The sequence below is a fragment of the Bidens hawaiensis genome, unplaced genomic scaffold (assembly GCF_021521415.1).
Source record: "Bidens hawaiensis isolate Kalapana, Puna unplaced genomic scaffold, B.hawaiensis_p1.1 tig00059090_1, whole genome shotgun sequence".
NCBI classification, from domain to species: domain Eukaryota; kingdom Viridiplantae; phylum Streptophyta; class Magnoliopsida; order Asterales; family Asteraceae; genus Bidens; species Bidens hawaiensis.
In genome coordinates, this window is record NW_027500655.1 from 47,589 (window position 1) to 62,960 (window position 15,372).

The window sequence follows — 15,372 nt, forward strand, 5'->3', positions numbered from 1 at the left end:
TAATTGAGTGTTATGTGCATTATGCCGAAGACTTGATGCAAAACTACTATTGAGCTAGGGGTCTCACCGGAAGCAGCCTCTCCATTCCTACGGGGTAAAGGTAAGATTGTCTACATCTTACCCTCTTCAGACCCTACTATAGCTTTGCTATTGGTGGGATATACTGAGTACGACGACAATGATGATGTTTAAAGAAGGCCAGAAGGGTAAGACAAATCAATTTGGAAAGACTAACGTAAGAAAACTGTATAGGTGAAATTAGCAATATTAACTGTATTGAAAATTTCTGAAATTGCAGGCTAAAAACAAGGGAATAAAAAAATAATAAATAATCAAAAAGCCAACAATCAAAATAACATAAAATCATCTAGACATTCCAAAACCTATACAACTTTCATTATTTCATCCACGAACAACATACATTACCAAACATATAACACTTCCATTAGAGTTCATAGTTTCAACATAACAAAAGTAACATAAACAAGTCTCAGAAACATACCATAACCAAACCCGACTCAGAACTTATCCACCGTAATACCATCCCTGCAAACGTCATACGCCTGTCTACTCCTCGACTTCTTCAAACCAGCAGTGAAATGCAACTTGGACCCTTCAGAAGTGATGCAAGTTACTTTAACCCAAATCATGACTTTTGTTTTTAGTCCTTCAATATCGGTTAGCTTTCCTTTTTCAAGGTAACCGGTTACACTGGTTGCGAACCTTAAAACTGATGAGTCTCTGTAACCGACTTCACAGATTGTGGGTATGAAGACGGTTAACTTTTTGGTTTGTTCATCAAACTCGTAGTTTGTGGCATCGCGAGGGAATATACCCACCGGCAAGTCGTGTTCCTTGAGGAGTTCGCTCAGTGGTTTTTGCATTTTTCCTGTAAATGTAAAATTACAAAAATAGCGTTGTTCATAGAACTAATTTGGGTTGAACCGTTGAACTCAAACACGACCCGTATACTTAAAAGCATGCAAGCTGAACATGATCCGTTGAACCATTCATCTATGCAGTCGATATCACCGATATATCATTGATATATCGCTTATCGGTCCCTTGGTGAAATATCAGTCAAAATATCGGTACCAATAATATCAGCGATATTGACCGATTTTGAACTAATATTTGAGCGATATATCACCGATATACTCGATATCAGAATAAAGTCTTGGTTATCAACTTTTAGTGTTCAATGTTAGTGTTTTAAGTCTTAATCAATTCTTACTTGCTACAATTGTTAGTGCGTTGCAAGTTGCAAAAGGTTAATTTGTTAATGGTAGAAGACTATACTGAATTATTAGTGTTAAATTGCTATATATATTAATTTTACATGATATTAAAATTACCGATATCCCAACGATATCTCACTGCGATAACCGATATCTCAGATATCAGTCCTTGACAGACATCCCATATTTTTCCACATTAACTGCTTAGCCATTTATATAAACGAGTTAAACGGGCTGATGTGTTAGCGGGTTGTAATCAAGTTGTAAATATGCTAAACTGGTTAAAGGGTCGTAAAAAATAAATTTAACGGCTGTAATCAGGTTGACAGAACAGCCTACATAATTAAAAGGACCGTAAACGGGTTGACGAGTCAGCATGTTTTATTAAATGGGTTAAACAAGTCAACCAAAAGATGCCCCGTTTAACCATATGGGTTTGATATGTAGCATTTTACCGGTTTGACCGATTATTTAATGCTATAGAAAAACATAAAAAGCATTTAGTACCCGAGTCAAAACATTTAATCAAACGGGTTAAACAATGGCAATTCATACCCTCCGGCCCAAAATAATTGCCAGTAAAGAAAAAGACACTTTAAGCAGACTGAAAATTTTACCCTTATTAAACGCTTTCTATGTTTTTTATAGTAGCTTTTTAGAAGGGTTTACTTATGTTAAGCCCACAGAGCAAGTTAAGTTTTAGAGTTTCTGATTTTTTTTCCTATATATAAGATTCTCTATTATATTAAATCAATTCAATATTATATTATTAAAATAGTAAAGCCAGCACTCATTTTGGGACGAGGGGAGCATTATAATTTTGACGAACGATTAGTCACTGCTTACAAAATTTTTACGTTCCTATCATTTATAGCCCTAACTTAACAAAACATCTTAATGAAATCACATTATGAAACAAGCTTCAAGAACTAATGTATATAATAAAACACAGATAGTTACCATGCAAAATTATATATTTCCCAAAGCAAATTGTGCATTCAACTTGAAATGAGTTACTATAAAAAGAATAAACATAGAAAAGCGAACCTTTCATTTTGTTGACGAACCATGTTGCTCCACCCGATATACTACTTTGCAAACTCTAAAAAACAGAAACACAAACCAGAATCAATAACCAACTAATTATTATATTATTATTATTATTATTATTATTATTATTACTATTATTACTATTATTCATCCAGTTTTCTGTTATCCATGAAGTTAACAACCAAATCTGCTTTATTTACAAACCAAAATGACAAACATCAGACAATCAAAAGAAACATGATCTTAATCCTCATGCTTTGCAACATATATATAAATCAAGCAAGTGTTATGTAAATCTTTGTTTCCGTCTATAAAGATCTATGCAGTTAAATGTGGAAAGGATATCGGTCAACGATGGGTATTTGAGATATCAGTCATCTCGGTGGGATATGGTTCATTACGCAGAATTTATATATATAGCAATCTAAGACCAGCAATTGAGTATACTCTCCTACTACCATTAACAACTTAAACTTGCAAAAACACTAACAATTGTGGCAAGTAGGAAGTAATTAAGACTTAAAAAACTAAAAAATGAGAAATTAGACTTGATATCGGTGGGGGCATAGGAAACCGCTGTTGAAAACTTATGTTTCCGTCTCAATATAAGTTGATTCTGGTACACAATCCAAAGAACAACACAGCAAGACACACATAATAGTTGGTACGATTGCATAGGAAAAAAACCCCCAAAATTGAATTGATTTCATAAAAGGCTGTTGTTACCCGATTGATCAAAGAAAGATGTAACTATAACTAGAATATAAAGTCAAAGCATAGAGGCCCAATTTAAGATTTGAAAGAATGAAAAGAGAGATGGTTACGTTGATATCATCGCCGACGGAGTTAAGTTCTTTGTTGGCTTTGTTACCGAGCCAGTAACTTCCCAACTTACCCATAAGCTGATCCATACTTATACTTTGCTTCTCAACAAGATCAATATCAATTGTTAGAATTCTGAAGATTGAAGTTGTCTTCTCTCTCAATATCCCTAATTTCCCTAGTTTCTAGAGAGAGAGACAAGGGTTGAATTGAATCGGTTGGGTTTTCTTTCACGACTTTTCTTTTCTTTCTTACATTTTGCACCCTTACATTTTATATTTATACATATGCATATACCTTTTCCTCTTACAATGCTGAATCTCAGCATTTTCCATTGGAAACGCGGGTTCCATTGCAATCAAGGCTTTAATTGTCACATCCCATTTAACAAATCTCATTTAACAAATCGTGGAAGTGTAAAACGGAATGTAAAAGACATCTTTGATATTAACCACATTGCTTATAAAGAACAATACAAACTAATTTACAATATTTTACATTGATCTAACTTTGTTTACAACTAAGCGAAACAAACTAAATCCAGCCCATTAAACGGCTTTACTTCTTACTAGCACACTTGCATCAATTAAGCGGCGATACAAACTAATTGTGTTTTGAATACACTCCAGCCATTTAGCGATGTTCACGGGATTAATTTGCTAATTTAAGGTTGTTATAATGTTATATGATTAATGATTTATGCATTATGTGGAAGTCTAAAGCCGTTATAAGAACAAATTTGTTAAAAACTGAGATTTGCGGCTTGAACTAAGGTCACCGGAATACTCACAGCCATCGTCGGCGGCTGACTTGCCGGAAAACGGGGATTGGGGGTGGGTTACGTGCTGGGTAAAGTTATTTTATATATTTTAATATAATATTTTGAATATGTTACACTTTACACCCCTCATGTTTCTATTTGTTTTAAATCAGATTTTAAAGTATATTTACGTAATAAACCTTGAATTTTGAAATGTTTTGTAAATGAAATAAAACTAATGTACTTGAAAACTTTTCAAATTGTACCATAATTGTTTGCTAATTGTTTAAACATTAAAACCTGGAGTTTTGTTAATTGATCGAAATAATAGAAGACGAACGAACGATGAACTTCAATCGTCGGGATTATTTTATTAATGATAAATAATAAATAAAATACATCACGGGTTAATGAATAGAAATTTAAATCCAAATACCAATAAAAATTGACGAATATCAAAGATTAGGCCGCGGTTCAAATTTTGGTAAATTAACTTTCAACTGTTAATCGTTTTCTATAATTAGAGTGTCTGTAGACGCGTTTTCTTTGTGGCCTTGGTGTTTCCATAGGTGATTTAGGCACCTCATCTTCCTGAACTACCTTTTTGGGTATCTTTCTGGGTTTGGCTTTGAAGTTTTCTTTAATTGTTTGTTTGTTGTGGTAGATGCGCGTTTCAATGTGCTAGGTTGAGTACTTTGATCATCATGAGCAGTGGGCTCTGAATCTGTAGCTGTTGCTACCGAAGCGTTAGCAGTTTGGGCATGTTCTTCCTCTTTAACTATGGTTGAAGATTTGGAATCCTTCATTCTTGCAAAGATCTCATTGTTCAGAGAGGCAGGGGAGGTAGGGGTGATACCAAGAACTTAAGGAAGAACTTAGGAACTCAAGCTAGAGAACTCAAGAACACTCAAGAACTCAAGAGAGAACTAGAGAAGATATAAGAAAGATGTTTTTATTTCTTTCAAGGGATGGTTTACAAGTGAGGGGAAACCTTCCTTTTATAGGCAAGGAAATGCTACCTAACCTCATAAAAAGACACAAGGTCCATACCTATTGATTAAGGGCCATACTTTATGACATAAGCCTGACATCATTTTCTTTATACATGAACTAATCCTAACTAACCACTTTAGGAGTGATTAGGCTTAAAACTCACACATAATACATAATTAAGAAAATATTATTCAAGACACACGATTATTATTGACTTCTTCCATGGATTAAAACTACTTTGATCATTATTTTCCAGTTGGATCTTTTGTGCTGTTATTTTGAGGCCCTGGCAAGAGGTTTTGTGCCAGGAGTGTTTCTATAAATACTCTTGGGAGGGGTCCAGAAGCTCACTGAAACTTGAGGGGTATCTGCTTCGGTATCTATTTCTTGTAGTTCTTTCTCACTTGAATTTTTTGGGATTTCATTTAAGTCTATCATCCAACAATCTCCATATCTTTTATTTGAAATTCCTTTAAAAACTTGTGCTTCAAAATGGTAATTGATTGCCTTTTCCCAGTCTCGTACCCACGGATGATTTTCTGCATAAAACTTTTCCTTTCAGGACAGAAGCATGTAGCTTGTTGGGATCAACATTGTTTGCTAAGGCCATTTCTTTTCGAATTTGCAACCAAGACTCGTAAAAATTTGCTTTGAAGAACCAACTTGTTGGATTCAAGTTTGACCAAGAGTGGATGAATGTGGTTGGGACTCTGTAGGCTCTTTCTTGACTTGTATGTGGATTAGGTTTCTTGAAGCGGGCGATTAGATATTTTTTTGGTGAGGAACCAATAATTTGTATCCATTTTTCAGTAAGGAGGAACCATTCTAACATTTTTTGAGTATACTTTTGTTCTTCAGGTAACTCACCTAATTCAAGGAAGTACGTGGCTAGCTTCGCGGTATTGAAAGAGACAGCTATAGTGAATGCTTCGAACAAGCACTAGAAAAAACACAACATTTCTTTCGTCAAGGTAGATGGATTGCTTATATGGAAGACATGAAGAAAAGGGAAATCCGGGTGAAACCTGCCCCCATTTGAGAACTTTCTCTCCTTCTCCAGAATGATTGACATTAAATTTTTGTAGTTGAGGCTGGATGTTTCAACCAGGTTGTGGGTATTAGCAACCTCAATAACTTCATTTGGAAGGGGTGTTGGATTTGGATTTGAGGGTTGGCCGAGGGATTTGGGAGTTTTTAGATGAGCCATTGTGAAAATTGTGTGTAAGACTTGGTGATGCCTAACCATGTTGGACTCTTGGTATTTATTGGCCTTTGGTGTTGACAGAAAATCCGCAAGGATATTATTCTTCCTTTTAATGTGCTTAACAGTGAAAAAATATTGTGAGAACCAATTCGCCCATTTCAGCAACTGTGCCTTTGGGAGAGCTTTTTTCTTAAACTATAGCATTTTGGGAAATGATGACATGTACATTTCAATGAAAAAGCTGTGACTGATAAGATGGAACTGGAATTTTTCGATTCCTCTTTTGACCGCCAATATTTCTTTGTAAGTGGAGTGATAGTGCTTTTCTGACACATTAAACGTGCCGCTTTTGTATCCAGATATCGACCTGACACCTTTTGTCGTCTTTTGCCATTAGGACTGCTGCCTAGTATTCATCACTAGCGTATGTCTGAAGGACCCTTTTGTCAGTTGGCGTGGGAATCTTTAAAGGTGGCATCACATCTGCCAGCTTTTTTATCTCTTTGACAGACTGAGTTTGCTTTTCAGTCCATAGTGGGGGATTCTTTTTTAAAATGGGGAACAGGTGAACTGTTTGACATAACATCTTTGGTAAAGATTCTGCCATGTAATTGACTAGACCAAGAAACTGTTGGATTTCTTTTTGTGACGTCATTTTGTCAGGAAAACGTCTAAGTTCTTGGGCTATGTGTGGCTGGTGTTTGAACTTCCCGTCGGCAATTTTCATTCCAAGGAAATCGATTTCCTTGACACCAATTTCAATTTTCTTTTCAGACAGCATTATCCCATATTGTTGGACAATTGAGTGGAAGTTTTTGAGTAATTCTATATGGGACTCTTCATCTTTGGAGAACAATAATATATCATCAATGTATACTAGCGCATTGGTTAAGTTAGGCTCAAATATTTTCACCATTGCTTTCTGAAAGGTGGACGGTGCAATCTTCAACCCGAAAGGCATCACATCCCACTGGTAGTGATAATTTGGAATGCAAAATGCTATCTTCGGCCTATCATCTGGTTTGATTCCCAGCTGCCAGAAACTAGCATTGAGATCAAATTTTGACAATACTTTTGCGTATATCAATGACTGGAACATGGATTTTTTTATGAGGAAGTGGAAACTTATCATCTGCTAAGAAATGATTTAAAGGCTGGTAATTGGTAACTAGCCTTAGTTTTCCACGAACTTGTTCACTTCGTTTGTTAACATAGAATGCTTCACAAGCCCACTGGGATTTTGTAGTTTTGATTAAACCTTGTTTGGCCAATTCTGAGCATTCTTCTGTTGCAGGTTTGTAATGGTCTAGGTTCATACCCGGATGGCTTGCCTTTGGTGGGTTGATGTCTTCATTCTGCTTGAATGGTAAGGACACCCAAAATGAAGGATTAAGCCATAAAGGTGAGATGTGTTTGGTCAGAAACTCGATATGGTTCGAGGCACAAGAGGTCTTGATAATTTGGCTTCTAAGTGCTTCTATGGGGTGAGGTGAAGGTGTACTCATGTGAAGATGATGGATTGTGGTATATGGATTGACAAATTTTTTCCATTTGACTCCGTTGTAACCGAAAAACCTCAGTTCTGGTAGTTGGAATATAATATCCCAACCAAGGAGAAGGTCTTTTCCATGGAGGCTTGAACTTAAAAACTTGTATACAGGCTTGCTGATCTTTTCAATGGAAAAACTTTGGCCATTGGCTGTTAGAAAAAATTGTTTGTGAGGGGGCGCCAATAACTAGCGGGTAGAATGCTTGGATTTAGTACTGATCTGTGTGAGCCTGAGTCTATCAATGCAATCACTGGGATAGGTTTTGCATAGTGATCTAGCAGCAAGTTGAACTTTACTAGAGAATTTGGAATTGGAGGATCCGGGGAAGAATCCCTATTTCTTGCCATAAACATCGGACGAACGTTACTGCTTTGGCTGTCTATATACGAATAATCTGTTTCTGTTTCATCATCTGAATCAGAATAGCAGATCGAACATATTGCTTTTGTCAGGACCGAAATCCTATGATGTTATACCATGCTGATGTATACAGAGCGTAGGCTTGCTTTGAGCACTCTAATTTCTTTTAAAGCCTCCATTGCAGCCTTATAGCCTCATCAGCTACTTCTTTCAACCTTTCATCTTCCTCTTCTTTCTTCTTCATCTCAATTAGTGCCTCTAGAACATCTTGAGGAACATCCTCTTCCTCTTCTCTTATCATCACATTTTCTTTCTCTTGATTTATCATTTTGATTACAGCTTGAACTAATTCTACTTCAGCAATATCTGGATCAAATACATCATCTTTCTGTAGTATCTCATCGCCAGATTGCACTTTGTGTAGGGACCTGGAATGTAAATCTTCATCTATGAGTGCAATCCCCTTTCCTTTCTGTTTTCTTTCTATTATATCCTCTTCAGTTTCTTCTTCCTCTTCTGACTCCCCCTCTTCCCATTCCCCTTCAACATATTCTTTACTGATTATTTTGAGGGCATTTGATGTTCCAGCTTCTGCAGTCTCATCACTTGAAAATGAAACCTAGGCATCTCAGTAAGCATTTCACTTAAGCACACATCATCAATCAGATGTTCCAGTAAGCATCGCACTTAAGCACACATCATCAATCAGATTTCATCAGCATTTATCATACCTAGGCATTTTAACAGAAAATGAAACCTGGTTTTATCTAAAGGCTTGGTGAATAAGTCAGTCAAGTTATTAGTTGTGTCAACCCTTTTCATTTCTATTAAGCCTTTTTCACTACAGTCCCTAATAAAGTTATGTCTAATCTCAATGTGCTTAGTTTTAGAATGTTGAACAGGATTCTTAGCAATAAATATGGCAGCAGTATTATCAATTAAAATAGGAGTGAGTAAGAAATCCAGTAGTTGAATTTGAATCCATAAAACCTGTGCACCAGCAAGCAGATACAACAATGTACTCAGCTTAAGCAGTTGAGATGGATACTGTAGTCTGCTTCTTGCATTGCCACGACACTAGCCTGTTTCCAAGAAATTGGTAGCCTCCTGAGGTTGACTTCCTACTCATGTTGCAACCATCATAGTCACTGTCTGTATAGGCCATCAAGTCAAAGGAAGAGTTCTTTGGATACCATATCCCCAAATCTGGTTTCCCTTTAAGATATCTGAATATTCTCTTTACCGCCAACATGTGTGGGACCTTGGGGTTAGCTTGAAATCTTGCACAGACACACACAGCAAACATAATATCTGGCCTAGATGCTGTCAGATACATCAATGATCCTATCTTGGCCCTATACTCATGCTGGTACACTGGCTCCCCCTTTTCATCAGGTACCATCTTCTCATGTGTGTCCATTGGTGTGGACACTGTCTTGTAATCCTGGCACTTGAATTTGTTGAGAATTTCTTGAACATACTTTGATTAATTTATGAAGATGCCATCTGCTTTCTACTGCGCTTGAAGTCCAAGGAAGAAGTTCATTTCTCCTATGGAACTCATCTTGTATTTTGATTTCATCACTTGCTCAAATTCTTTTCACATTTGTTCATTTGTAGAGTCAAATATGATGTCATCAACATATACTTGTACAACCAGTAGATCCTTCTTCCATCTTTTGTAGAAAAGTGTCTTGTCAATAGCTCCATGGCAGAAACCATTATCCAGCAGGTGATTTGACAGCTCATCATACCAAGCTCTAGGAGCTTGATGTAATCCATATAGTGCCTTACTCAGCTTGTCCACCTTGTTTGGATGAACTGGATCCTCAAATCCAGGAGGTTGAGTTACATACACTTCTTCATCTATCTTTCCATTCAGAAATGCAGACTTTACATCCAATTGATAGACTTTGATGTTTATGGATGCTGCATATGCTAGAAAGATTCTGATGGATTCTAATCTTGCAATAGGAGCAAATACTTCTTCAAAGTCTACTCCTTCTTCTTGTAAGCACCCTAGAGCCACCAGCCTTGCTTTGTTTTTAATACCAATCCCTCTTTCATCCTTCTTGTTTATGAAAACCCACTTGGTTCCAATTGCATATTTTCCTCTAGGTTTGTCAACCAAATCCCAGACATGTAATTCTCTGAACTGAGCTAACTCCTCCTGCATAGCTTCCACTAAGCTGTTGTCTTTCAAGGCTTGATTTATGTTCTTTGGCTCAACTTGGGATAGGAAGCAATCATAAAGACAGATGTTTGCCTTTTCAGAAGAACTTCTTGTTACTCTTTTATGCAAGTCCCTAATGATGTTTTCTGTAGGATGATTTCTTTCAACAGAGGTAGTCTGAACAGCTTGTTGTACTGAAACTTCTGATTCAAGATTTGTCATGTTCATATCAGCAGTTTCATTCTCAGGTACTTCTTTAGATTCAATAGTCATTTGGTTTAGAGAATTTGCAGATGATGAAGCTTCATTGGTTCCTATTTGAAGAGAATCAAACAATGACTGAAATCTATCCTCAATTCTGTCTATCTCTTTAGGTTCACTTTGTAGTTGACTCTGCACTGGTTCACTTTCCATGTCACTTGGTCCATCATTTGATACTTCAATTGCAGCTTCTTGACCATTTAGTTCCATTTCATTTGGTCCTTGGATGTTCCTTTCAAAAGTGAATCCTTTTTCTTTAGGTGCAACTGATGACCACAACTTATCCATATCAATTTGCTTCTGCTTTCCTGTCTCTTCAATGCTTGTTCTGTACATGCTGTCATCCATGTCTTCATTGTAGATTTTGAATGATTTGATCATCTTTTCCAAGTCAAACAGCCACTTGGATCCTTCCACATTGTTGAAGTGATTTTCATTGAAGATAATATCTGAGGATTCAATTACCAGCATGTGCTCCTTGACATAGACTCTGTAAGCCTTTGAATGGGATGAATAGCCCACAAAGAAGCATTCCAAAGATTTTGATTGGAATTTGTTGAGATAATTCTTTATGTTTAGTAGGAGCATCTACATCCAAAAGGCTTCAAGAACTTCACATAAGGTTTTCTTTTGAAGATTATCTCATATGGAGTCTTGTTCAACAGAACCCTGTTTTGCACATAGCAAGCAGTGTTGATAGCCTCTGCCCAGAAAGTAACTGGTAGATTTGCATCAGCTTTCATGGTTCTTGCAGCTTCAACCAATGTTCTGTTTCTTCTTTTTGCAACACCATTCTCCTCAAGAGTTCTTGGGGCACTATACTGTTGAAATATTCCGTTAGAAGTGCAAAATTCTTCCATCAATCCATTTTTGAATTCTCTTCCATTATCACTTCTAATAACCTTCACTCTCTTCTCAAGTTGATTCTCCATTTTCAACACATAAGTCTTGATTATCTCTCGAGTTTCATCCTTGCTTCCCATGAAGAAAACCCATGTGAATCTTGAATAGTCATCAGTGATTACTAAACAAAATCTTTTCTTGCCAATGCTTGGAACACTTACAGGACCAAAGAGATCCATGTGAAGTAGTTCCAATACCTCATCAATAGTGTTGAGAAGTTTGCTCTAATGAGAGGATTTGTGCTGTTTTCCCTTGAGACATGATGAACATCTTTCTTCCAGTTTGAATTCTCTTGTAAGAAGACCCACAGCATGTTCACCTTTCACCAACTTGTTCGTGTTCTTCAGATTGACATGACACATCTTCCTATGCCATAGCCTTGTTTCATTTTCAGTAGCCTTGGAGACAAAGCATGAACCACCTCTTGAGATTGCATTTTTCATTCTCAGCTCATAGAGGTTCTCATTCCTTGGAGCCATTATCATGATCATTTCTAGTGGAATGACGAATTCTGGCTTTAGAATTAAGCAATGTTCATCATTGAAGGCAACCTTGTATCCTTTGTCACATACTTGAGAAATGATGAGTAAGTTATGTTGTAGTCCTTTCAACATGCAGCACATTCTCAAAAGATACTTTACCATTGGTTGGAGTGCCTCTTCCTACAATCTGTCCTCCATTCATCACTCGCAAATGCAACTGGTCCTTCATACTTTCTTTCATAATTAACAAGAGCTACTCTGTCATAGGTCATGTGCCTGGAACTACCACTGTCCATATACCATATATCATTGCAATTCATGGACTGTTCCTGCATAAATACACAAACAAATCAGTTACATTCTAAGTCACAAACTGCATCAGTTTGTAAATCAGAGTTAATTTGAGCTTCAACAGGAGTTGGAAGTGGATCTTCATAGAGCTTCAACATTGCAGCTTAACATTTTATATCCATGTCAGTTCATCTGCATCAATCTGTTCCAAATCTTCCTGCACTACACTTGTATGAATGATATATTTTTTTTGCCACAAATGCATTGTAGGAATCAGTGAACTGTTGGTCTCGGTCTACCCAAGACACATATTATTATTGATGTGGCTAGTACGTTATGATCCAAGTCGGGTCATACCAATAACAAGCTAGACAAACACCAATTATATTTGTTTATATATGATATGATCATAAGTAAATAAATGTTAACACTTGTGTTATTTAGAAAGGGTTTCTAAATACAATGTACTTGTAAAATAAATAAATCATATGGATGATTTATACCTTGAGAGAAAGCATTCCATAGTCTTATATAAGATGGTTAAGTAACAATATGTGAATAATGTCATCTAGCATGTTGCCCATATTGTGTTATTTTATAACACAATGTAACAAGTTTTATAACTATATATATATATATATATATATAAAAGGAAAGTTATAAAACAAATAATAATAATAATAACAAAGATGGAAGGGGGCCGCCCCCCTTTTTTCTCCTTCTTGGGTTATTTTATATTATTGTTATTCCTTAGTGGGTGCATGCAATGTTTTTGATTGGTCAAGTGTGAGGTGCCAATTTTTAAAGACTACCATTCTCTCTTTCTCTCATTAGTTTTTTACAAGTAACAAAGATTTTCCCCTCCTCCCTTTTCTCTCCATAATTTTTGGCCAAGAGGAACCAAAAGGAAGGAAGAAAATCTTCAAGTAAATCCTAGCTAATCAAGGTGTGTTGTCGGGAGCTTGGGGTATGCAAGCTTGAGGAACTCCCATTGAAGTTCTTTCCTACCTTTTCATCATCTCCTTCCACTTCCTTGGTCTTGAAAGGTAGTCTTGACATGCATGGACTTATAGTGACATGCATGTGATTTATTAGTATGTATTTCGTATTTGGATCCGAGATTGGGTTTTGCATGCATGAAATTGGTTTTATGCACTTTAAATTAACAAGGTTTAAAACTTTTATTCGCTGCGTTTTTCATAAAATTGGTGTTTTATGACTTTGATAATCTTGTTAAAACCCAACAACGGCATCAAGAGCCGCTTATACGGATGCATGCCTCATTAGACCCAAAAATTTTTGGGTTTTATGGTGGGTTTTACCATTTGGCCAAAAATTTTAGGGGTTTTGGTTACCCCATGGTTTTTCAAGATTATACTTTACATGCATGTGGTAATCTTGAAAAACTAAGTCATTTGGATGATTGATTGTGTTGTTTGGACAAACCCGAAACTTTCGGTTTGGTCTTGATTTGGCCAAAAGATTTAGGGTCATAGGGGAACCATTTTGGTCATTGTGTTATTGCATATATGGATATGTGTTGGATGTTCATAACCTAGCCATGGCCTTGTGTTTGGTTGAATGCTTGTGTTGTGGATTGTTTGTTCATTCGATATGGTTGTAATATTTTATTTGGTTTGTGTAATCTATTTATTCATTTCATTTGGTTTGTAATAATATGTAGATTAGATGCATTTCTTTTACTAGAAAATTGTATTAGGATATATTTTGTATAAGAAGATGCAAGGAAGGAAGCCCAAATAAAATGGATGGTGACCATAACACGAGGGTGAACACTTGGAGCATTTGAATGCGGGATCAAGTGGGAGTTCACCGACACAAGCTTATGTCCTTTTGAGTCCCTTAGGAGAGACCTTTTGACACACTTGTCTTCGGTCAACAAGTGTAGTCAACATTAGGAGGCTATGGTTATGAACTTGTGGTTGTATGTTTTATGCTTGGATGGTTGATTTACTTTTGTTTGTGTTATTGCAATGTGGTTTGCTAACTACTTAAAATCAACAACTAGCATAAAATTGGTTCCTTAGAAATCCTTAGGTAATAAAAATTGGTTTTATTAAAGTCTAATGATTTCATAATAAAATGGGTTTTATTAATAGGAACTTTGAAAATGGGATTTTCAACTAAATACCATACATTTGAATGCATGCAAATGGAAGGTACATAAAAGGTTTTCCAGTCTAGAATTTAGAAAACGAAAATCCCTTTTATTAAATAAGTCGAACACCATCCTTTTATACAACACTCGAATCACTTGGGAACTCGGTATGGGATAAAGGTCACCTAACCATGTTGGAGGAAACTTGTGAGTTTGAGGTGGGTTTACCATATAAGTGGGATAAAGGTCACCTAACCACTTGTATATGTAAACTCACATGTGTGTATAAGTAGGACGACTTAAATTGGAAATCATGTGAATTGGGTCACCGAAGCATGGCATACAATGGTGTTGATGGGATTAAACATGCCAACTAAACATAAGATGTTTAACCGATCCCATAAAGCTAGAAGTTGCAAAGGGTTGCAATCGTCAAACGTTGACTACCTTGTTAATTTAAATAGTAGGATAACGGTTACCTAACTACTATTTGAATGTAACGTTGGGTTCTAGATTTTAATCATTAATTGTCTAGGAGACATAAAGGGTATTAACGATTAAAATTAATTATTGATATTGAAAATACTAAAATTGAGCTTTGTAATATTTGTAGATGGCCGCAATCAACAACCCACCTAACGTCATTATCCCACCCGTTAATAACCTATCACTAAGGTCTATTCTCGATAAGGATCGTCTAAACTATAACAACTTTATGGATTGGTATCGAAACTTGAGAATCGTTCTGAAGCAAGAAAAGAAATACTACATAATAGAAGAGCCTATTCCCGATGAACCTAGCGTTGACAATGTCCAAGACCATAACGATTGGGTTAAGCACAATGAGGATTCGGTGCAAGTTTCTTTCCTCATGTTGGGAACTATGATTCCCGAGATTCAAAAGGATTTTGAACTTCATGGGGCATACGACATGATCACCCCAACTTAAGGAAATGTTCCTTACACAAGCTAGGGTTGAACGCTTCGAAATGGTTCAAGCACTTCATGCATGTCGTATGGAAGTTTCCTTTTCAGGATCCTCGGCATCAGAACTCAGTTCTATAGGGGGCCCGCAGGAAGACACTAGTAGTTCCGCTTCTGAGTCCGATGCATCATTCACTGAGCAGGAAGAGGCGGGCGATTTGCCGTATTTTATCCATATGAAC

General features: G+C 36.5%; 1 protein-coding gene across 1 annotated transcript; it reads right to left on the reverse strand.

Moving 5' to 3' along the window:
- Nucleotides 1–375: 375 nt before the first annotated feature.
- LOC143602537 (uncharacterized protein At5g01610-like) lies at nt 376–3,210 on the reverse strand. Its single transcript, XM_077079605.1, has 3 exons — nt 3,113–3,210; nt 2,286–2,340; nt 376–889 (listed from the first exon to the last, which is right to left on the reverse strand). Exons 1-3 carry the CDS (start codon nt 3,197–3,199, stop codon nt 519–521), a joined length of 513 nt encoding a protein of 170 aa, XP_076935720.1. The 5' UTR covers nt 3,200–3,210; the 3' UTR covers nt 376–518.
- Between the last annotated feature and the right edge of the window lie 12,162 nt (nt 3,211–15,372).

Bases quoted from the DNA above. Each gene is read 5' to 3' on its own strand.
- LOC143602537 (XM_077079605.1), bottom strand. From the start codon at position 3,199: ATGGATCAGCTTATGGGTAAGTTGGGAAGTTACTGGCTCGGTAACAAA. The intron at 2,341-3,112 runs GTAACCATCTCT...TCTGTTTTTTAG, and splicing joins CCGTCGGCGATGATATCAAC to AGTTTGCAAAGTAGTATATC. The intron at 890-2,285 runs GTTCGCTTTTCT...TTACATTTACAG, and splicing joins GTTCGTCAACAAAATGAAAG to GAAAAATGCAAAAACCACTG.